Raw genomic sequence first — 22,875 nt, 5'->3', positions numbered from 1 at the left:
ATTTTGGGGGTGGGGGCTTATATTATGAGCATCCTGAAAAATCATGCTAGGGCTTATTTTCCGGTTTGGTCTTATCTTTGGGGAAACGTGATATATTAAAATAAACAAAATATGATGCAAGGCATAGTTTACTTAATTTCACTTATTTACCACAGCAATGGTATTTATAAAATAACATTTAACTTCAAATTGTGAGTCCATATTATCACCACACATAAATTCTTTCTATTATAAATGCATTGGTTTACTATATTTAAAAATATACTTTTCCACAAAGTCCTCAAATATCTATCAAGAACCATTGTTTGTACTGTTTGGTTATTAAGAGGCTAATGTCAAGATCTGATATATGAAAAAAATGGTTAGACATCTCAATTTTTATATTAAAATATTTTTATTTATTTATTTATTTATTTATATTTATATACCGCCCTTTCCCGTTGTACATAATGTGCTAATATGCTTACTTGGCACTGCAAGAGATGTGTTGGTTAATTTTTGATGAATACAGTACCAGAATTATTAACTTACATTGTATAATGAAGGTAAGGTTTATGTACAGCAGCCGGTAATTGTTTCTTTGGTGATCCTGACTGGCAACTAGTTTCAAATATTGATGAAACATTTTCATCTTCACTATCATCCAAAATTAAATTTGGTGCATCTGTTTAATTAAAATAAAGTTTTGATTAATAAATAATATTGATCCCCTTGGAAGTATTAAAACAATAATTTTCCAACACAGATTAAAATGCACAAATTTTTCACATAGAAAAATTTAAAAAATCAAGCCCAACATATTCAAATATTTAATCAGCTTAAAATTCTTTCAATCCTGTTACAGAATTGATATTCTCAGTTATCAACACAATTCTTTAGGAGTTATCATTCTGCTTAGAGACAGTGATGAAAAGTAAAGGAAATAAAATAATTTTGTATCAGCTACCTAAAAACCTCCTAACAGTCTTCATCAAAAAATTACCAGAATACAAGTTCCAAATAGTCTCAACACTTTCTGACCTTGAGGACAAAATACCGGTAACAAACAAAATCCAAACCCATGTGTTTTAGATATCATTCATGCAATTTCTGCATTCTTATACAAGGGGAAAGCTAGGGCACCTTTTGAATTTCTGAAAACGTCAAATTGCCAAGCACAGTCTAAACATTGCTAAACAAACTTGGGGTAAATCTGTAATTTAAAGAGAACAATAAGAAACACAGAACAAACTATGTTGGAATTTTCCTTTTTTTAAAGCAAACTAAAGATTTTTTCCTAATATTTAGCACTTCTCTCAAGTTCATACAAGGAATTGTTTTATTTCAATGCCTTATCTGTCATTCTTTAGAATAATTAAGAACAGATAACACATATTTTTGTCCACTCAAATTTGTTTGGCTAAATGCACTCTGTGATTTATTGATCCAAAAAAGTATTATAACTTTGCATTTGCAAGACTTTTCCCTGCATTACATTAAGGTAGAGCTTCGCTCTGAATGATACTCTCCCCGCAATATTTTCCAATAAAAGTTAATAGTCGCACTTATACAGAAATGATACTCTGCCAATTATCCCACTTTATTCATTTCTCTTGAGGACAGATCACAGCAATCTCTGAAAATCAATAATAGTCACCAATCAAATCAAAAAATATGTAACTGATTATAGGCAGTCCTCAACTTATGACTGTTCAAAATTACAATGGACCTCCATGGGGCTAGTTACAACATGGATTTGAAGTTATGATGACTGCTCTCTCACCACAATTGCATTTTGAGTGCTTGGAAATCAGTCCACATTTATGGCCATTTGCAGTGTTCTACTGCAATTTAAGTTTTTTTGCTAGAAACATGCATTTACTTCTGGCAAAAAAGGCCCAATGCGGATAATGGATTTGCTCAATGACCATGGTGATCCACTTAATGACTGTTGCAAGGCAAGTCATAAAATTGGGCGAAATCACATGGCGATCCACTTAATAACCAGCATGACATCCAGACTCAATTATGGTCATAAGCTGGGGACTATCTGTATTTGCTGTATTTATTTATTTATTGGGTTTATGCCCTGCTGCAGTCAATCACCTCTTGGTGGCTTATAATAAAATGACAATTTAAAGATTTAAATTCTGACATATATGAGAATAAGAGGAAGAAATATGGTACAATAAATTAAGTCAGCAAACTCATTAAAATGCTTTCTGGAATAATTCACTTTTTAATCGTTTCTAAAATGCTAGAAAGGAGAGAATATGGTTTGACAGATTGCTTGAGATTGTGTTCTCCTTCTCTTCTTGGCCCTCCCCCATTGTCAGGATGACTCAGCTGCCAATCAAACTACAGTTGCCAATCAAATTGCAGCACTGGGCAGGAGGGCAGCAAGATGGCTGCCAGGAAGTTCCGCTACCACAGGCCTCATTAGGAAGAAACTGGGTAAACAGAACCCAAATCCAGGAGTCAAAGTAAAGAAGCAAACTAAAAGATGAGAAGAGGCTACAAAAAACGAGGCAGCAGCTGAGAAAACTGGGGGGGGGAGAGGGGGGGACAGAAAGAGCTGGCATGAGGTGAAAGGTCTTCAAATCTTTTCCTTCAGATGGAATAAAGACTCAGAAGAGAAGGAGCAAAGGAGCAAAGAAGGACAGTCAGAAATAAGCAAGCAAAGATAAAAAAAATAAAGACTTTGACAGAACAGAAATAGCAAACAGAAACTAAAATAAAAGACAGACTGAACTCTATAGAAAGAAATGTCTAAGTGTCTAAGAGTTGTCTTGGACAATTCTGCAGAAATATACTGGGAATAAGACAATAGAAATATGGAAATCGGTCACGAACAAATATACAACGGATATAGAATAGAAAGGTATGAAAATATAGTGAAATTTGACTTTGAAGAAAATAGTGTAAACAGCTTAGAAATACTAGTTCAAATAGAAAATCATTTCATTATTAAGATTCATTTCTGCACTAGTCAAAGGCATCGATTTACAATGTTCCTTTTTTATTCGTAAGCTTTCCTTTTGTAAAATAATTTTTTTTTTCCATCCATTGAAGGAAAATACAAAAACCCAATCAATTTCCAGCGTTTTGTGTTTGTTGAGTCTGGGTCAGTTTGATTATTAGTGATTAAAAAATAAATAAAGAGGGAGCCAGATTGGTCTTCAGTGGGTTTTCTAAGGCAGAGGTCCCCAACCTTTTGGGCACCAGGGACCGGTTCCGTGGAGAGAGGTTTTTCCGCAGACTGGAGAGTGTGTGGCTTTGTATGCTGCCTGCATCCCATGGATAGGCCTTTGCTTGTTTGTGTGGACTGGTTGCTGATGTGCCGCAGCCCGGTACCAGTCGACGAACAGGGGGTTGGGGACCCCTGTTCTAAAGCAACAGTGCTACAACAGAGAAGCAGCAGCACCTAGCTGGAACTTCAAGGACCAATCGTAACCACCACTTGTTCAACGTCATTGTAACTTCAAACGTTTTCTGAATGAGTGGTCATTAACTGTGGATTACCTATACTTTCTTTTTTCTCAAAGCAAGTTTCTGAACGTTTTGTTTTCATAATGGTTTCTCAATGTTTTCCCCAAAGTCATCCCCTTGGCTCCCTAAATTCAGAGAGCAAAGAACTCTCTTAAATTATTTCAGATATGCCCATTTTTTTTCCTGCCATCAGCTTATTTTTATTCTCTTCTACCACCCTATCACTTAAAAAAAAAATCAATCTTAGGCTTCTACAGGAACTAAGGGACTGCTATAAAATGGATTAAATACACAGAAATACCTTCTCTTTTGTCACCCTGACTGAATTCAGCATGAGGAAATACTTTATGTAAAACAGCCAGAATTTCGTTGAAGGTTCTTTCCAACAATGGTCTTATGATGGGAGACAAAGCATGCCCTGATGATGTTACAGCACGTTGAGAAGCAGGCACGATATTCTGCATTGCATGATAGAAGTCTTGTGCACTGAGAACTATTGAAGAAACATCAAGCTGCAATTTTTGACTGCTCGCATAGATCTGAGGATAGCGCCGTCGCAGGGCAATCAAGGCAGCTTCAGTACAAAGTGCTTTTATGTCAGCGCCACAGTATCCTAAGGCATGAAAATAAAACATACAGTGGTTCTATTAAGTAGTATCGATATTTTGTGCATGTCAAGCACGTCTGTAAAGCTGAATGTGAGCAGCAATATTCTACTGGATTCATACTGCACTGAGCAGTGTGTGTAACTTAGATGATCGAAGAAAATAAATATTGAAATCATCTTTTAAACAAAGAATACTCAAGAACACATGTAAGATCCCTGTGAGAGAAAATCTAGGAACCTATAAAAAAAGGAGAAATATACACATACAAATTAAAGTTAATGTTAGTCTATACATACATGAGTGGAATTGTATCCAACTAGCTAGCTAATGAAGCAGTAACTATGACAAAATGGATTCTCTTCCTATACCAAAATGTCTTTTGGGAAATGAGAACCAAAATAGATCAGGCAGGAAAGAATTTTAAAATTTTGTCACTTCACATACCATTGCACATATTATAGACAGACAGAGAGATTAATTTCAAGAAAGTATTTGGCAATGACATCTCCCCAGATTTAATTTTTTTAAAGAATCTTTTGCTTTGGGTTCACAGGGAAGAATTTCTAATTTTCTACATTGAAAGCTCAGTAACTAAACAAGGTGGTGAGTTCTGTCCCTCTGCTTCCATGGTAACTATTTAATGATCATCCTCTCCAAAAATCAAGGTGCAACCTCATTACTAAAGTGCAAGTTTCACAGATCATTCTCTGAACAGCTACAGTTAATGGGATCCTGCAAAACTTCACAAAAACTCAAAATGTTTAGATTGCTATATAATTTGGGCTGGAGCACCATGCAAGATTATTTTCCATTTTCTAAGAATGTTTGAACAAAATTAAGTGGTTTGTAAACCTAACTCAATTTTATTTTCACTGGCTGAGAGCCAGAAACTGGGATTTTTCTGAGCAATGTTTCAATGTAAAGAGAAAAATCCCCATTTCAAAATCCATGTTCTTTCATAGTATTTGCTATCAATAAATGCCACAAAAAAATCTAATTTCTGTGCCTTATTAGCCTCAATTCTAGCTCTTGATAGAATTTTTAATTAGTTTATGGCTCATTTTCTCAATTTAATTATCAGGAGATTCAATCTAAAATTAAGTCCTATTTACTTTCCTTTTGGAACAAATTGCATTCCAATTTGTTTCCTTCTTTTAGGGCAACTCTTCAAGAAATTATACTGCCCAACAAAGTAACTGCAAGCTTTCAAACAAAAAATTAGATCCTTGTGTAATGAAATATGCAACACTTAAAATTTATATAACTTGGCTGCAATCATTGTACGTCTCAGTGCAGTATTTTACCATTCCTCTTCACTGACAATTGGTATCTTGCAGAATGTAAGTACTTTTTAGTACTAGGCGCTAGTAAAAACTACCTAGATAATAAAGCTCCCCTTTGGAATATTTTATACAAATAAAAGGTGGCTATTGTCAGACACTGTCGTATCAGTTGCTTATCTGACCATCCATTGGCAATATTCTGTGTTTGGTGTAGTGTTCCTGGAAGCTGCTAAAATAGGATGTTTCTGGATGACTAAGCCCTCTAATTAAAACTCAGATGATGCAATGTTAAAACTCAGGGCTGGAACTATAGATTACTAGGCAAAATATGCTAGTTTACCAGGAAAAACAATGAAGTTATTTACCTGACTCTATAGTGGAAAGCAGAAATAGATACACTTCCCCCCACCCCACCCCAGAATGTTGAATTATCATTCTCATGGTTCTTTGTCATTGGTTAGCTAGTGGAGTTTGATAATTAAATTCAAGACTCCTATGAGGGTTTGTCTGTCTCTCTCTGTTTCTATCTATCTATCTATCTATCTATCTATCTATCTATCTATCTATCTATCTATCTATCTATCTATCTATCTATCTTTGTAGGCTATTCACGCAGAATGATTCTGGATGACACACAGAAGCATGAAATCAGTACAACAATCAAAACCATAAAAAGGAAAAGGCAACCAAACAGTCCAAGAGAAGAGGGTCAGGACTGTTTGGAACTCTTGAGAGGAAGCTGTTTCACTGGGCAGGTGTCATGACAGAGAAGGCATGCCTCCTACATATCTCAGATTACATCACTTAATAAATGGAAACTGAAGCATGCGGACAATCAGTTCTTACAAAATGGGCAGATACAGGCCACAACCAACATCTTGAATTGCATTTGGAAAGCTACTGATAACCAGATCAGGTAACAGTGTTACATAGGCATAGCATATCATGGCCTAACTCCTTGGGCCACCATGTTGTAGACTAGCTGAAGTTTCCAGATAGTCTTCAAGAGCAGCCCTCTGTACACTGCACTGCAGTAATCCAGTCAAGAAATAACTAAGACATGAATAATAATAATAATTTTATTTGTATACCGCCCTTCTCCCGAAGTACTCAGGGCGGTGAACAGGGCAAACATATAAAAATACAAGAATACAAAAATTGAAAAAGATTAAACAGATGCCCAAGCTTAAAACAGTAGATTAAAATACGTTAAAACGACAATAAAACCCAATCCCATCACCCATCAGGCCAGGCCGGCTTGTTCGAACAAGTAAGTCTTCAGATCGCGTCGGAAGGAGCAAAGGTCGGGCGCCATCCGGAGCTCAACCGGCAAATGATTCCATAAATCCGGGGCGCCCACAGAGAAGGACATTCTCTGACCGGTGGCACCCTGAGGAGGCCCTCTCTGTGCGAACGCACAGGGCGGAGGGAAGTTGACGCCGGCCGCAGGTGGTCCCTAAGGTACTCCGGACCCATGCCATGTAGGGCTTTAAAAACCATTACCAGCACCTTGAATCTCACTCGGAAGACAACTGGGAGCCAATGCAGCTCACGGAGCAGAGGTGTAACATGGGAGTATCGGGAGACTCCCAACACAACTCTCGCGGCTGCATTCTGTACCAGTTGGAGCCTCCGAGTGGTCCTCAAGGGCAGCCCCATGTAGAGAGCGTTGCAGTAGTCTAAACGAGAGGTCACGAGCGCATGAGTGACCGTACGGAGGGCATCCCGGTCTAGATAGGGCCGCAACTGGCGCACCAGGCGAACCTGGGCGAAGGCCCCCCTAGTCACAGTTATTATGTGATCTTCCAAAGAAAGCTGTGAATCTAGGAGGACTCCCAAGTTGCGAGCCCTATCTACGGGGGGGTAATAACTCACCCCCCCTAGAAAGAGATGGAATGTTCTGAATATCCCGAGATGCCAGTACGCACAGCCACTCAGTCTTGTCAGGGTTGAGTTGAAGCCTATTCCTCCCCATCCAGACCCGAACCGCTTCCAGGCAACGTGACATCACATCGAGGGCATCACTGGGGTGGTTTGGGGTCAAAATAAAAAGCTGGGTATCATCAGCATACTGATGATACCCAACTCCAAAACCATGAATGATCTCACCCAGCGGTTTCATGTAGATGTTGAACAGGAGAGGCGAGAGGACTGACCCCTGAGGAACTCCACAAGCGAGAGGCCTCGAGGTCGACCTCTGCACCCCTGCCAACACCGACTGCGAACATCCCAGGAGATAGGAGAACCACTGAAGAACTGTGCCTCCCACTCCCAATCCCCTGAGACGCCGCAGCAGGATACCATGGTCGATGGTATCGAAAGCCACTGAGAGGTCTAATAGGACTAGGACAGAGGAATATCCCCTGTCCCGGGCCCTCCAGAGATCATTCACCAGAGCAACCAATGCCGTCTCCATGCTGTACCCGGGTCTGAAACCCGATTGGTACGGGTCTAGATAATCCGCTTCATCCAGAACCAGAGGGAGCTGATGCGCCACCACACTCTCGACAACCTTCGCAAGAAAGCAAAGGTTGGAGACCGGACGAAAGTTATTTAACACAGCTGGGTCCAAGGCGGGCTTCTTGAGGTCTCACCACCGCCTCCTTCAAGACGGCGGGGAAACTACCCTCACTCAAAGATGCAGATATAACCGCCTGGAACCAGCCTCGTGTCCCCTCCCGAGCCACATAAACCAGCCAGGAAGGGCACGGGTCCAATAAACATGTGGTGGAGCTCAACCTCCTCATAATCCTGTCCACTTCCTCCGGAGTCACAGGATCAAACTCCTCCCAGATAACATCGACAAGACCACCCGTGTCCTGATCGTCAGACTCTGCCCAGTCGGAGTCCAAACTGGTCCGAATCTGAGCGATTTTGTCCGACAGATGTTGACTAAACTCCTCGGCACGACCCTGCAAGGGTTCCTCCCTCACCTCCTGATTTAAGGAGGGAGCGGGTCACCCTAAACAGGGCAGCCGGGCGGTTATCTGCGGACGTGATAAGGGTAGCGAAGTGATTAGACCTCGCCGCCCTTATCGCTGCGAGATAAGACCTAATACAGGTTCTTAGTCGCAATCGGTCGGATTCAGATCGGCTGGATCTCCAACAGCTCTCTAGGCCCCGAATGCGAATAAGCACAAAAGCGTGAGCGCACGCATACACGCACATACACGCCACACATAAACCCGATCTAGATATAAGTGCAATTGTAACACAAGAAGGACTTATCAAAGGTCTCTGGGCTGCAGCTGCCATCTGTTTCTCAGGCAGGAGCTGTGAGGTGTTTATTGAACCAATATATAAATGGTTAAAAATAAATCTTAAGCCTGCTCATAGCATAGTTGATTTTAAAGAACAAATAAGGCCAGCATACTGTGATATTCTTTGATTTACTCTATCTTGTAACAATCAGAAAGAAGAAACTTCAGGATAATGTTCTCAATAGTCTGATAATAGATTATGGGAGAATTGCTTTCCTGCAATGTGCCTAAACAATATTACGCCTAATAGTTTTGTATTATATATATATTGACAATATTCATATTTTAAGTTTTAATCTTTTATATTTTTATTCTGTGTTTAATTTTATTTTTCCATCTGCGTACACTGTTCAACAGTAAAATATCTTGTATGGTTTTTTTCCTGCATTAAACATGGTATATAAAGCAAATTAATAATGCATTTGTGCAATGTGGAAATTCATTATATTTTGAAAAATATGGAATAATAAATAGAAAATAAATTCACATGTAAAAAGATATGTAATGTTAAAGAATATTAAATGAAGTATGATTTCAGGAAAGAACTGGCATGCAAGAGATTGACATGAGAGCTATAGCATGTTTTGTATTTTCCAAATAGTATTTTGGAAGATGATCTCCTATAAAGTTCTATAATCTATAAAGTTATTTTACTTCAATATTTAAAAAGAATACAGCTATTCACTTCAAAAATTTGTCTGAAGTAAAACAGTGCAGAAATGGAAGCTGAAGCTAATATAGCTTAATGTACTCATATCAAAATAAAAAACTATAATTATCCATCAGAAGTTAGTCTTAAAGTGGGAGTAAAATAAGGAGTATCCAAGCTTTATGAGAAGACTACAAGCATCCTACACAGCACTGAATCAGTTAGCAAGTCCTCACAAGCAGCTGCCTTAGAATATACACATAAAATATAGAGAAAAGATACTAATGTGAAATAACATAATATAACTTCAGGTTCATCTGATAACCTTTGCTGTGAAAAAGCTTAAATTCAAGAGAGGTTTCTGAATTTTAATAATATCTCTCATTTATTTATTTATTTATTTATTTTATTACATTTATATACCGCCCTTTCCCGAAGGACTCAGGGCGGTTTACAGGGTAATTAAAAACCAAAATACAAAAGTTAAAAACAAGTTTAAAAAAATTAAATTTGTCCCTGTATAAATAAATAAAACCCCAGTTAAAATAAAATTAAACCTCTCAAAATAGCCTCTCAAAAATTAAATATTTTAATCACGGTACAGAATACGTAACAGCAAGCAATGAGTTGAACAGATGATGATGTAGTTAAAGATTGATGGAAGTAAGAGCCACATGGAAAGTTATAAATTCCCAAGTAAATAAAGTTCAGTTGTCAAATATCTTCTATAATTCAAATCTGTGCCCTATTTAATACATTATTTTCATTCATAATATATATTTAGATTGGAAGGAAGAGTGCAATAAGAAAATCAGGTTATCCAAAGACTGAAAGCTTAGATCACATAAACTAAGATATATCATGTCAAGATGTGGAATTAATATAAAGAAATATAAAGTAGTTGTAGATGAGGAGGTATCTGAAGCAGAACATCCAGATTCAGTCAGTTTTGTTCCATACAGTATTAACCTTGTGAACTCTCAAGCTTCTTCCTTCCGTTATGTATTCAAGATGGACAATGATTAATATTTATGTTACTTATATGTAGGGGTGTGCGTCTACACATGTTGTATATAGTATGTTTAAATGTGTCTTATGTATGTGTACACTTTGAGAACAAGCAACTAAATTTCATTTTTAACGTATGCCATTGTGCCCACAGCAAAAAATGACAATAAAGGTTATCTATCTGTCTGTCTGTCTATCTAAGTGTTCTTGGAAAGTTGAATAAATAAAGTAAATAAGTGATAAAAACAGTGAAATTTGTTACCAGATGGAAACAGAAGGGGAGGAAAAGTCTCAAATTTTAGTTCATGTCACAAACCGTACATTACAGAAGCAATTGCAAACTGGAACAACTAAAATGCCCGAAGAATGAACACTTCAATTTTTAAGAGCAGATTTTAATACTGCCTTAACTGGCTTATTAGAAAAATATGGGATATCAGCGCATATCAAATGTATCTGATAAATAACATAAAATAACCACAGACTGGAAGAAAATTTTGACTGAGGAGTCCTCATGAATATGCAAGTAAATGTTTATAAATTACTTAAGTACCATTTGACGCAATCAGGGAGTTCTGTTAGTATGTAAAGTACTTGTGTGAGTTAAAAAAATTTCAAATTTTCAAGAGCTGGAAACATGCGGTTTTTATTTTATGATCTTACATTGTATCATCCTGACCTTATCAACTACTTCTATATCAATTTTTTTTCTTCCCATCTCAAATTGTATAGAAACTTAGAAAATGTTACATTTCCATTTAAACCTGCATTTCAAACTGCAGAAAAATTTCTGTAGAGCTTCAAATTCTGGTTTCGTAAGACCTGAATGGCATAAGACACAGATAGATCACCAACTACTTTGATAATGCTTCTGGGTCCATTTTTGAAAGGATGACCCAATGAAGTATGCGTCCATTGTTTTTTGCCTTTTCTAGCCATTTTGCATTATATAGGTATTTCATGCAGGTTTGCATTCAGTTTTTGTTAAAACCCCACACAATTTCTATTAACATTTTGTTTTCCTTCCAACAGAATTTATTTATTTATTTATTTATTTATTATTTATTAATTTAATTTATATACCGCCCTTCTCCCGAAGGACTCAGGGCGGTGAACAGGGCAATACATAATAAAAAACAAGATACAAAAATTAAAAAAAAAGAAGAAGCCACTCGGTAATAACTAGGATTTGTGTACAGATTCTAAGATCAAAATAAAACATTAAAATGTTTAAACTAAGAACAAATCATTAGTGAAATCTATGATTATTAAGCATGTTACTTCTGCAAAACGCAGCCTTTTCTTCTTCATGATCCAAATCTTTCTTAGTGGCAATATCAAAAGCAAGCAAACTTTTCCCTCTAGAATTCCCCACAAAGGCTGAATAATAGAAAGTGTTTATCAATGGCATCAAATAAAATACTAAGTAAACATGTGAGTTTAAAAGATGCACATAAATTTTTAAAATGCCGAACGGAGTATGTACTACAAGCTTTTAAAACAAAAAATGACTCATCTTTGTAAATGATGGAAAAAATGTTATTCTTTTATTAGACTTGCACAATATTTGTGAGATTTAAAAATAAAAAGATTCCTCTATCTTCAATGGAAAATTCAGAACGCTCTGGAATTTTTTCTATTTTAGACTTAACAGATTTTCTTGCAAATCTAAGCAATCACCCACATTACATGGCATATTTTTATTAGATCCGTAAGAGAGGTCTTCACATTCATAAAATATCACTTTTCAACCTGAAATATTGGTCAACGAAGGACCCAAATTGTATTTTCTATCTGCTAAATGATTGTTGTAGAGTCACTAAAAGAATCTATATGAAATGGATTTGGCACATGCTTTCTTACACCAGACAAAGCTCAATTTGTCATTTGTTGGATAATTGTTTTCTTCTCACCAGAAGATGTTGGGGTCTTTGCAGATCAAAAGTGGAAGAATGCTGCTTCGGAGATAGATGTTCCTGTGGATGAAGAGGATAATTCGGATGTACAGTATATGTCTGAATGGACGGTGCTCAGTTTTAAAATGTTATTGTTCTGTTGGAGAGTTGAATGATCTGATGCCGCTGTTTTTCAAAATTGAAGACTAACACAAGATTGACAGACAGAAGATGAGCATTGTTTTGAAGAGACTGTGTTTTTTAGTGATGTATTTGCAATACTAAAGTATGTCTCTTAGCAATCTTATTCTGATGCTCTGTCTTTAGTAAGAAACAACTGCAACAGTTGCTAATGTAGTAAGATTTTTATTTTGTTCAGCAAATCTGCTATGCAGTATTTCATGTCTGGTGTTCCATAGTATGTTTTAGGTATGTATAGTGCCCAACTCAAGAGACAGTAAATCCTGTCCTATGCCAGTCATTCACTTAAGCTAATTATACTTTAGAATTTGGAGGATTATTAAGGTAGATGTTTTCTTAATTGCAAACCATATCATAAAAAAATATTGTAGGAAAGCAAGCATTTATCCCAATTTTATTTGTTGAATAATCACAGCTGATATTAATTCTTCCTTATAAAACTTTATCCTATTAGTTTTGGAGTTGTTTTGCATAGTCCTATGAAAGAACATGGATCATGCCAAGACTTTTCAAAATATATTAAGATTTGAGGTAATGACAGGAAACTTTGGCAAGTAGCATGAAAATAAATACATTTTCTAACATGAAATAACATGAACCTTCAAATATAAAATGGAAAAATTGATCACAATTAGAAATTTAATCAGAAAGCTTCGAACATTCTTAAATGTTCTTTCAGGAATGAAAACATAGAAAGCAAAATAATAAGATGGTACCACTCACCAACACATTTTTCAGCTAATTCTCCTAAAAAATGATTGGACAATTTTGGATTCCAGTCCCTGGTATGAATTTGTAAAATGTGCTTTCTTGCCTAATAGAGAAATAAAGAGTTTTTTAAAACTTCATCACAAAACTATATCAAATACATCAGTCATGCAAATAGTCCATCAACCTCACTTTAATATATTTTTTCCAAAATCATTTTAGTATAGAAAAGTTACTGAACTAAAGAAGTATCATAATAAAGGACTGCTATTGGAATGTTTGGGGTAGAAATATCGATAACAAAACTAACCCTAATATATTTTTGTTCTAAAATCAGTTAAAGAAGTATGCATTATTCTTTTAATTATTTACTACTCTATATATAATAAATATAGCACTGTCAGTGTAGTAAATATAACTATAATGATTCAAAGGAAGATTTCAATAAACGTATGGTAATATAAAAATTGATGTTGTGAGCTATGCAGCAATACTTTGGTTGGTAAACAGTATGCTCACAATCAAAAAGCTTCTAGCATGGTTGTTTTGAATAAGTTTCAAGCTCATATTGGTATGAAGTGCATTATACCTGGTTTCAGGCAAAAGCTAACAATTCCACTGGGAATACTGAAGGGTCTAATATCTTGGATTGGGGTTGATATGATTTAACTACAACAATTTTCCACATGTAATAAGCATTATCTGAGACTATGAAGTTCTCATCATTTCAAAAATTAGCTTGGGATATAAAAGCACAAGAAACTATAAGACCACAAAGATAGCCTTTTATATGCCTACCTTTTGATCAGGCAAACTAAAAAGAAATTCCCTGTCAAAGCGACCTGGTCTCCTGAGTGCTGGATCTATAGAATCAAGTCTGTTTGTAGCACCAATGACAACTATTTCACCTCTGTTGTCCAATCCATCCATGAGTGCAAGTAATGTAGACACAATAGAGCTAAAACATATTACGATATAATTTTGTTTAGGGCAAAGCATTAATAGATACGTGCAGCATTTCAAATTTAACTTTAAGCAAACAATACTGAAGTGACAGGTACATATTGCCAAAACATAAGGTAAAGATACAAGATTTCCCCTGTTCAGTTGCGTCCATCTCGAGGGGGTGACGCTCATCTCCGTTTCTTAGCTGAGGGAGCCAGCATTGTCCAAAGACACTTCCACGGTCACGTAGCCAGCAGGATTATATGCTGAGGAGCACAGAATGCTGTTACCTCCCCACTGAAGTGGTACCTATTTATCTACTTGCATTTGCATGCTTTCGAACTGCTAGGTGGCCAGGAGCTGGGGCAAGTAATGAGAGCTCATCCATTGCATGGCACTCAGGTCTGTCTCAGACTCAGTAAAGTAGTCCTATTTTCACTGCACAACTGAAAATGACTCCTTTTTGTATGCCAAGAACCCACTAAGTTATATTCAACATCTAAGAAAGGTCAAATGTTACAATCAGTGGATCAATGGAATAAGGAAGCAAAAGGTACTGAGTTAGGCTGCGTTGTGCAAGCATTTGACAAACTAGCTATTTAATTGTCCCAAGGGTGCTTTTCAAAAGGGCAACTGAACTTTCTTGTTTTTTTTCCCTTGAAAACATTTCACTTCTCATCCGAGGAACTTCTTCGGTTCTGACTGAATGGTGGGAAATGGAAGAAAACTTCCATTATGTATGCATCATCCAACACTACATACACTAGAAGTAATATGCTAGCCTCACCTGTGAATTTGGTCTTGTCTACTGGAGCGGACAGGGGCCAAGCCATCTATTTCATCAAAAAAGATTATGGATGGCCTCATCAGGTATGCCTAGGGTAAGCAAAAAAACAAAATAAAATAGATATGAAAATATTTTTTATACTTTTAAAAGCTGCAACAAAAATATCTTTAATTTCTGTATTGAATTTTGGAAAAACTAAGGTTTTAGAGTTGACTCATAATTATAAAGCCAAGAAAATATATTAACTCTGCCCTGTCTACATGCTACAGATTACCTTCCACAGCTAATAGGTAGACTTCATGATGCAAAAACCTGGTAGCCTCCACATGAGTAGTGATAGGGTAGATAAGGATTGGGGGAAGGTAATATGCTTATCCCTGCAGCCCCATGTCAAATGTGAAAATAAACTTTAAAAGCTCTGAAGAAAAAAAAGAAATTGGGCCATCTCTGTAGAAGCTTATTGAAAAATATTTCTGCATTTGAAAGCAGTTGATCTTTTGGGTTTTCTGAAAATTTCCTTTGAATTAAGCTCAACTCCCAATGATTTTTACTAACGACCTAAAATTTGTGGAGCTTTCTTGTAATATTACAGAAGTGGTTTGCCTTTTCCTACTTCCAGGATATATTTCAACAGACTATCCTACAGCTGCAATCTTTCATGGTGATCTTTCATAGATGTACTAATCAGGTCCATCCCTAATCAGCTCCACAAGATTAGCTCTTGGTGGCTAGGGTGTAATCTACGCAAATACCATCTCATATATTGCCAGTTACACAGATACAAAATATTTCTTCATGTCTTGTTATGGTTCATGGCTACCCACAGCAATTGTTTCTACTCTTTGTTGTTATTTCACATTTAATGACATTTTCTTTTTCCTACAATGACTCCAACAAATATTAATAGAGGAACGCACCATGATCCAAGTTAGTTAACTCAGTCTGGCAATATGAGGGACTGGAAAGAAAATCAGTTTTCATCCAGCTATTCTGGCATTAGCTTTGCAAACACAGAGGGGATATATTAGCAATGAGCAAAAATGTTCAAATGAATCTCCCGCTTCAGCTGAAGGATTGAATACATAAAATTGTGTACTAACTTGATCAAAGAGGAGTCGAAGCTGCCGTTCAGATTCACCAACCCATTTGCTGAGACAGTCTGCTCCCTTCCTCATAAAAAAGGCAACTTTTCTGTCTCCATGAGTGCATTCATTGGCCAGAGCTCTAGCCACCAAGGTTTTACCTGTTCCAGGAGGACCATAAAACAAACAGCCCCTGAAGACAAATGGACAGACACAAATCACTATTTCTTTTTCTTTAGAAGCAGCCCAGTATTTGCTACCCACATAAGGAACACAAGAGCTCAGTGATCTGTTTGGGATACCCACTGAAAGTTATTGCTAATTAAAAACGATGAAGGGGAAAAGTAGAAAATATTTACAAGTAGTGGTTATTATTTTTAATCTATGTTATTTTTTTTCTATTTTAACAAAAACGTCGTTCACTTTTTCCTAATATGCTGGGCCAATTTATTGTTGCATATAAGCATCATAAATTAACTGAACACCAGAGATAGGGCATACATCTCTGATGCTGGGTGTCAAGTGGGCAGCTATATAAATCAAATATTCTGAACCAATGCAAATGAATAAAGTTATAACACTAGTTTTAGTTTATAACTGAATAGCAATCTCCCAAACTTCCTGCTCTCATGCAACCATTAGTTCTGGTAAATTGGGTAAGGAGGAATGAAAACAGTGATGAGCCTTGGGACAAAAATTAAGTCTTTGTTAGGAAAATCCTATGCTTAGCTGTCTCATACAGCACATATGCAGCATCAAACTTTTACAGTGAGGAATTTTGCCAACTTTTAGTTTCTCTGGAGGCTCTCCATGACTATTTCCATCTTTATTGGCATCCATTCATCTTTAAAAATTCAATAGCTCCTTTCATAAGTCACAGAACCCACAATGCTATTCTGCTTCTGTGTTACATTTAAAAACCAAGCCTTGCTTTTTTCATGGTCTTGTGAAACATACCAAGAAATCAAATCTATATTCTGCATTCCTAAGGTACATGGATATGAACTTAAATCAGAGAGGCCTTACACATATCTGAGGACCTGACATACCTCAGAAGCCTTTTAAAAATTCTAGTTTCCCAGCCATTATTGAACTCAAAAGTTTAATTTTAGAAGATAATTCTGAATAAACAAACTTAGTTGCATCTTTCTTTGCACAGGATGGATCAATATTTATTTATTTATTTATTTTAATTCCATTTATACCCGCCCTTCTCCGAAGACTCAGGGCGGCTTACTTATTCCATATTTTACAATATTACTGAACTAATTCGCTTTGTTAAATTTTTCACAGAAGTGGAGAATGGTTTTCGTCTGACAGCTCTATCTTCCTTAGCTTTCTCACACTTCTAGATTGGAAATTTTAAATTGTTAAAGATGTAAAATACCTTTTCTGCAAGAAATTTTTTTAAGCAAGATATTTCATCAAATGTCACACTAATGTATTTGACTTGGCTTCTTCTTCTCTCAGCAAACTTCAATTTCAGCAACTTTCTCACAACTATACCTTTTTTTCCAGAGATTTGGAGGCATAATGGGTCATGAGGCAGAGAATCTGATCTAGGAATGGCTTTTTTTCTGCTTAAGTCAGAATCCAACTGCAGGCAGCAAAACCAGGAGTGTTCCCTCCCCCTTCAAATAATTTCCACTATGTTGTACCTTTTAATCTGACAAAAAAGGATCTTAAAATAAAGAAATATGGGAAATAATGGCCTGTGTGGTTTATTTTAATTAAATTACATTAATTCAGATCTAGCTTTTAGCTATTATTGAAAATAACCCTAAATCCAACAAAGTTTCTGTATTCTGGTAGATTAATTCAAGTGTAAATATGAACAAAACCTACCTTGGTGGCTGAATTTTGAATTTTTCAAATATTTCAGGATACAGAAGAGGAAATATAACCATTTCTTTAAGTGCATGAATATGATTGCTCAACCCACCTATACTATCAAAACGGACCTAAAAGGAAGATAAAAAGCAATAAAAGAAATTAGCATTTGGAAATATAGCTTATCATTTGCCCAGTTTACGTGGAAAAGACATCAAACAGATTTCAAAATTTCAGTAACAAAAATATTATCCACAATGGTTTACTTTCAATCTGGTATAAGCAAAGTAGCCATAAATATTTAATTCTTTTAAGACTGAATTTTACAAAGCCGCTTAAAGATTTTCCTTTTAGCACAGATAAGTCAGTTCTAAACAAAGAAAAGAAGCACACCGATTTGTCAAGAGTCATTGGATCCACGTCAGCCAAGCTTGCTCCAACTTTCACCCGTTCACGCAGGACTCCACTAGCCAAATCTTCTCCTCTGAAATTCATTGGCAGACATCTATGACATATATATATTAAAAAAAACATAAATTTCATGCTGTATAAAGATGCATCTCTAGAATGGAACTGTGACTTTTCAGGTACAGTATTTCATCTTGACCCACAAATACAATGAGAACTTTAGTCATTAGAGGGGAAAAATATGATTTTCATAAAGACATAATGGACAAATAACCCCACTGCTGCCCCCAAAAGTAAGAAAATTCAAATAATACATCCAAATAAATTGGGCTGCATCTAAAATTACATTCAGTGGAATTCTGCTAACAGTAGAGGAAGGAAGGAGGCAGTACACTATAGCTCATGTGAAGTCCCTGGCTGCCCTTGTTCAGACTTCTTATTCTTCTTCATTAAGACTTCAGATACCTGTTAGCAATCCCGCCAAAGGAAAAAAAAACCTGGAAGGTAAAAATTTTAGTCCACACATTCTGATAACATCAGTACATCAGTGGCTATGCCCCAAAAAACCTTCAAAAGAGTACGAAGACAACAATAATAGATAATAATAATAAACCTTTATTGTCAAAGTACAACATGTGTACATTGAGATTAGCTGAGCCTCCCCCCGTGCTCCCTCCCCCAACACACAGTGACAACAAACCCTCCATCCTACCACACCATGTGAACCAACTACACCACACACCGGCCTCCCAAGTCAGTTCTGCGTAAGTTCACAGAGATTATATCCCATTCAAAAGCCTAACAGCCCACGGATAAAAGCTGTTTTTCAGCCTGTTGGTATGGCTGGCTATACTCTTATATCTCCTACCCGATGGTAGGAGAGTAAAGAGATACCATCCAGGGTGTGAGTCATCCCTGAGAATTTTCCTCACTCTTCCAAGGCAACGAGCCCTGGCGATGTCATCCAGTGGTGTCAGGGGACAGCCCACAATGCCTTGTGCTGTGCTCACTACCCTCTGTAAAACTTTCCTGTCCGCGGCTGTCAGACCGGCATACCAAACCACAATACCATATTCAACCCCCAGCCTAAAAATGTTGCCATTCTTTTCTTTGCGACCTCGTATTTTTTTTTAAATTTTAATTCCATTTATATCCCGCCCTTCTCCGAAGACTCAGGGCGGCTTACAAGCTTAGCAGTAGCCTTCATTCTATGTATATGCCTGCATATTAGGGCTTTCACACACACACCAAGCGGCATTATTACAAAGTCAGCTTAATTGCCCCCAACAATCTGGGTCCTCATTTTACCTACCTTGGAAGGATGGAAGGCTGAGTCAACCTTGAGCCTGGTGGGATGCGAACCTGCACTAATTGCAGGCAGCTGGTGTTACTTAAGGAGGCATTAGCCCACTGCTCCACCAAGGCTCTGAAGAGTTGTCAAATAGGTGCACAATTCTATAAAATGTGACTCACACCCTGGACGGTATCTCTTTACTCTCCTACCATCCGGTAGGAGATATAGGAATATAGCCAGCCGTACCAACAGGCTGAAAAACAGCTTTTATCCGTGGGCTGTTAGGCTTTTAAATAGGACATAATCTCTGTGAACTTACGCAGAATTGACTTGGGAGGCCGGTGTGTGGTGTAGTTGGTTCACATGGTGCGGTAGGATGGAGGGTTTGTTGTCACTGTGTGTTGGGGGGAGAGAGCACGGGGGGAGGCTCAGCTAATCTCAATGTACACATGTTGTACTTTGACAATAAAGGTTTATTATTATTAATAACATTGGAGGCATTCTGTTCCGTGGTGACAAGAAAGATATTCTACTCTGTTCTGGCATAGAAGGTACCGATTAGAACCAAAGAAGAACAATAATCAAGAAAAAACAATGCCTCGTTCCTTTACCTCCAATAGAAATACAAATTTTATTTATTTTTATTTATTTTATTTTAATTCCATTTATATCCCGCCCTTCTCCGAAGACTCAGGGCGGCTTACAAGCTTAGCAGTAGCCTTCATTCTATGTATATGCCTGCTTATTAGGGCTTTCACACCCCACACCCCCAAGCAGCATTATTACAAAGTCAGCTTAATTGCCCCCAACAATCTGGGTCCTCATTTTACCTACCTCGGAAGGATGGAAGGCTGAGTCAACCTTGAGCCTGGTGGGATGCGAACCTGCACTAATTGCAGGCAGCTGGTGTTACTTAAGCAGGCATTAGCCCACTGCTCCACCAAGGCTCTTTAAATTATCTAACAAATTTATGTTCACAGATGGGCAAGTCTGAAGAAAGCCCATGATATCAAAACATGTTTTACATGTATAACTTCTATGAGTAGAAGAGAATATTTGTAGCTGAGGGTTAAATTGTGGGGTCGTTGGTGTTCTGTGAGCTTGGTTGTTTTCTTGCAAACATTTTATTAACAAGCTAGATAACATTATCAATGAGCACTGATGATGTTTCCTATCCTAGTTTGGTAACGAAACATGTGCAAGAAAACAACCAAGCTCAGAGAACATCAAGGTCCACATATAACATGTAGGAACGTGCATCGTAACAACACCCTTAATAAAAATAAAACAATTTCCACATGGTTGGCAAATTTCATCAGGCCAAGCACATGGAACTAATCCATTTTTTCCCCGTAGCTGAATGATGACAAAGAAATTGTTACCGGTTTCTTGCTCTTGCCATGCTTTTAGATTTTCTTCTTTCAAATCGTTCTTCATCTGAAGAGGTTGTATCACTACTATGAATGGCATGTTTCTTTCTCCTGCGGAAGCAATAGAACATTTCTCTGAAGACCAGTGTGCCCTGAATTGTGCTTAGCGAATGCTAACAAATTAAAACAGATAATTTAAAGGTTCCAATGTTTTTTGTTTAATGTTTGTCTTGTTTTCATCACTTGATCTGGTTCAGATGCCACAATACACTGATATGTCAGAGAAGCAACAAGACACAGCAATCCTTAAGTCTTCCCTATACACACAAACTGTTGTTCCAATATAAAGGAGAAATTGTGGTTTAATTTTGGCTACAAAAGAGGATCAACATTTCAAGTTCTTTAAGACAGATTAAGCCACAATTTCTAAGTTGAACTATAAGGGGAAAAATGAACCCTGAAAACAACGCAAAGGAAAGACAATATAGGTCATTCTCTATTACGGACAGAACAAGAATCATCCCATTCATTCCTCATCAAACTTTAATTTAAAAAACTTAATTTATTGGCCCACCATTACCACTAAGTCTGTTTTCAAAAAAGCTAAAAACAATTTTACGCATTTATATTTTATACCCAAAATGTAAGAAACTGACAAAAACAAAAAAATGACAAAACTATTCAAAGATTGTTCATAAAACATTACTTCAGCAAAATTTCTGGCAGGAATGGCTTCCAGCACATCAAACTATGACAATGGTTTAGAGGGGTAATTTGAAAAGTATTCTCTGCATTGTGTTATGCTTTCTTACTCTTTTATTTTATAGCTGTAAAGCACCTTAATATATATCAGTTGCTGCTAACAGAGGAAGGATGCTGTTGTGATTCAGGGTCAGCCTGTGGGTTCGGCAGTTGGGTCGGACGACTCAGAGGAGGAGGGGGGTGTTGAAGACCTTGCTGAGGGGGTTGAAGATCTTGCTGATGAGAGCCCTCAGCCAGGCCCCTCCCACTTGGTCACCACGGAGACCCAGCTGTGTGAGCCTGACAGTGTGGATGAAGATGACCCACAGCTGGCCCTGTTCAAGGACGCCCGACGCAGGAGGCAGTCAATTAGGAGTAAACAGAGGAAGGCAATGGGGCACCTCAGAAGGAGGCACAGAGAGGCCACGCCCTGAACTGTATTTAAGGGGAATGTGTGGGAGGGCTGGTTTGCTGAAGGCAACCGCTTGGATAGTTCATGTTTCTTAAAGCTCCTGTTTCTTGGTTTGTCTTGTTCCGTTTGTTTTTGTGGTAATAAACTTGGCAGGCTTTATTCCAGCCTCTTGCCGTTTGTAAAGGGGTTGTCCCTGCTTTTGCTGCAGGGCCGGTAGCAGGCTGGTACAGAACAGATGCATTGGCTTAGCTTTTGTATTTTTTACCCAGCCTATTCTTCAAGAAATTATTCCTGAAAGTCCAACATGGTAGCATAATGTCAATAGAAAATATCCTAATATATTATTTACCTGATATGGCTTCTTCTTGCAGGAGATCTATGAATGTCAAATAATGTGTTTTCCCTTTTCTTTTGGTGTGCTGGAACTAGATAAGATAATCAAGTTGACATGTGAACATTTTTACAGAACTATATAAAAATCTAGTTCCTTGCTGTAAGGCATCTTGATACTTTTCATAAATCAGAAATGTTTGCAAATAAGGTATATTTCTTCATCCTCTCTTCTCCAAATTTGTTTTCTTAAATTCTGTGTTTATGTACTCCTAGTCACGTGGTATTTTAATGAGCCATATTGAATTCTCATTTTAGAACACCTTTGACTAAACACCGCAGCATAATGAAGGCAAAAGCTTTAATAGAGAAAACTCTACATTGCTGTCTTACAAAAGAATTCTCACTGAAATATAGTCATGTGCAATTCTGTGTCTTTCACTATGGCGTAGTACAGTATCTTGATTTAACATTACCAACACAAACAGAAAGGTAAAAAGCCAGGTTTAAATACTTCCCAACTCTCCTATCCAACATAATCAAGAAAAGTAATACAAACCAAAAAGTAGGTTAATTTAAGAGTTTGCATGTAATAA

General features: G+C 37.2%; 1 protein-coding gene across 2 annotated transcripts in view; it reads right to left on the bottom strand.

Annotated features, from left to right (window-relative positions):
• ATAD2B (ATPase family AAA domain containing 2B) overlaps nucleotides 1–22,875 on the bottom strand; it is a 93,312-nt gene that overhangs the window by 43,650 nt on the left and 26,787 nt on the right. For both annotated transcript variants that reach the window (XM_081343570.1, XM_081343571.1), the window contains exons 8-17: nucleotides 22,299–22,374; nucleotides 20,809–20,907; nucleotides 18,118–18,229; nucleotides 17,740–17,855; nucleotides 15,913–16,087; nucleotides 14,813–14,901; nucleotides 13,879–14,038; nucleotides 13,096–13,186; nucleotides 3,770–4,081; nucleotides 532–664 (exon numbers count right to left, since the gene is read on the bottom strand). In XM_081343570.1, coding sequence (XP_081199696.1) covers nucleotides 532–664; nucleotides 3,770–4,081; nucleotides 13,096–13,186; nucleotides 13,879–14,038; nucleotides 14,813–14,901; nucleotides 15,913–16,087; nucleotides 17,740–17,855; nucleotides 18,118–18,229; nucleotides 20,809–20,907; nucleotides 22,299–22,374 — 1,363 coding nt within the window. The remainder of the gene's footprint in view (nucleotides 1–531; nucleotides 665–3,769; nucleotides 4,082–13,095; nucleotides 13,187–13,878; nucleotides 14,039–14,812; nucleotides 14,902–15,912; nucleotides 16,088–17,739; nucleotides 17,856–18,117; nucleotides 18,230–20,808; nucleotides 20,908–22,298; nucleotides 22,375–22,875) is intronic.

This window comes from Vipera berus (genome assembly GCF_964194415.1).
Source record: "Vipera berus genome assembly, chromosome: 1".
In the NCBI taxonomy this organism is placed as follows: Eukaryota; Metazoa; Chordata; class Lepidosauria; order Squamata; family Viperidae; genus Vipera; species Vipera berus.
The sequence above is the reverse complement of the archived record's forward strand: the minus strand, read 5'-3'. Positions and strand labels throughout refer to the sequence as shown.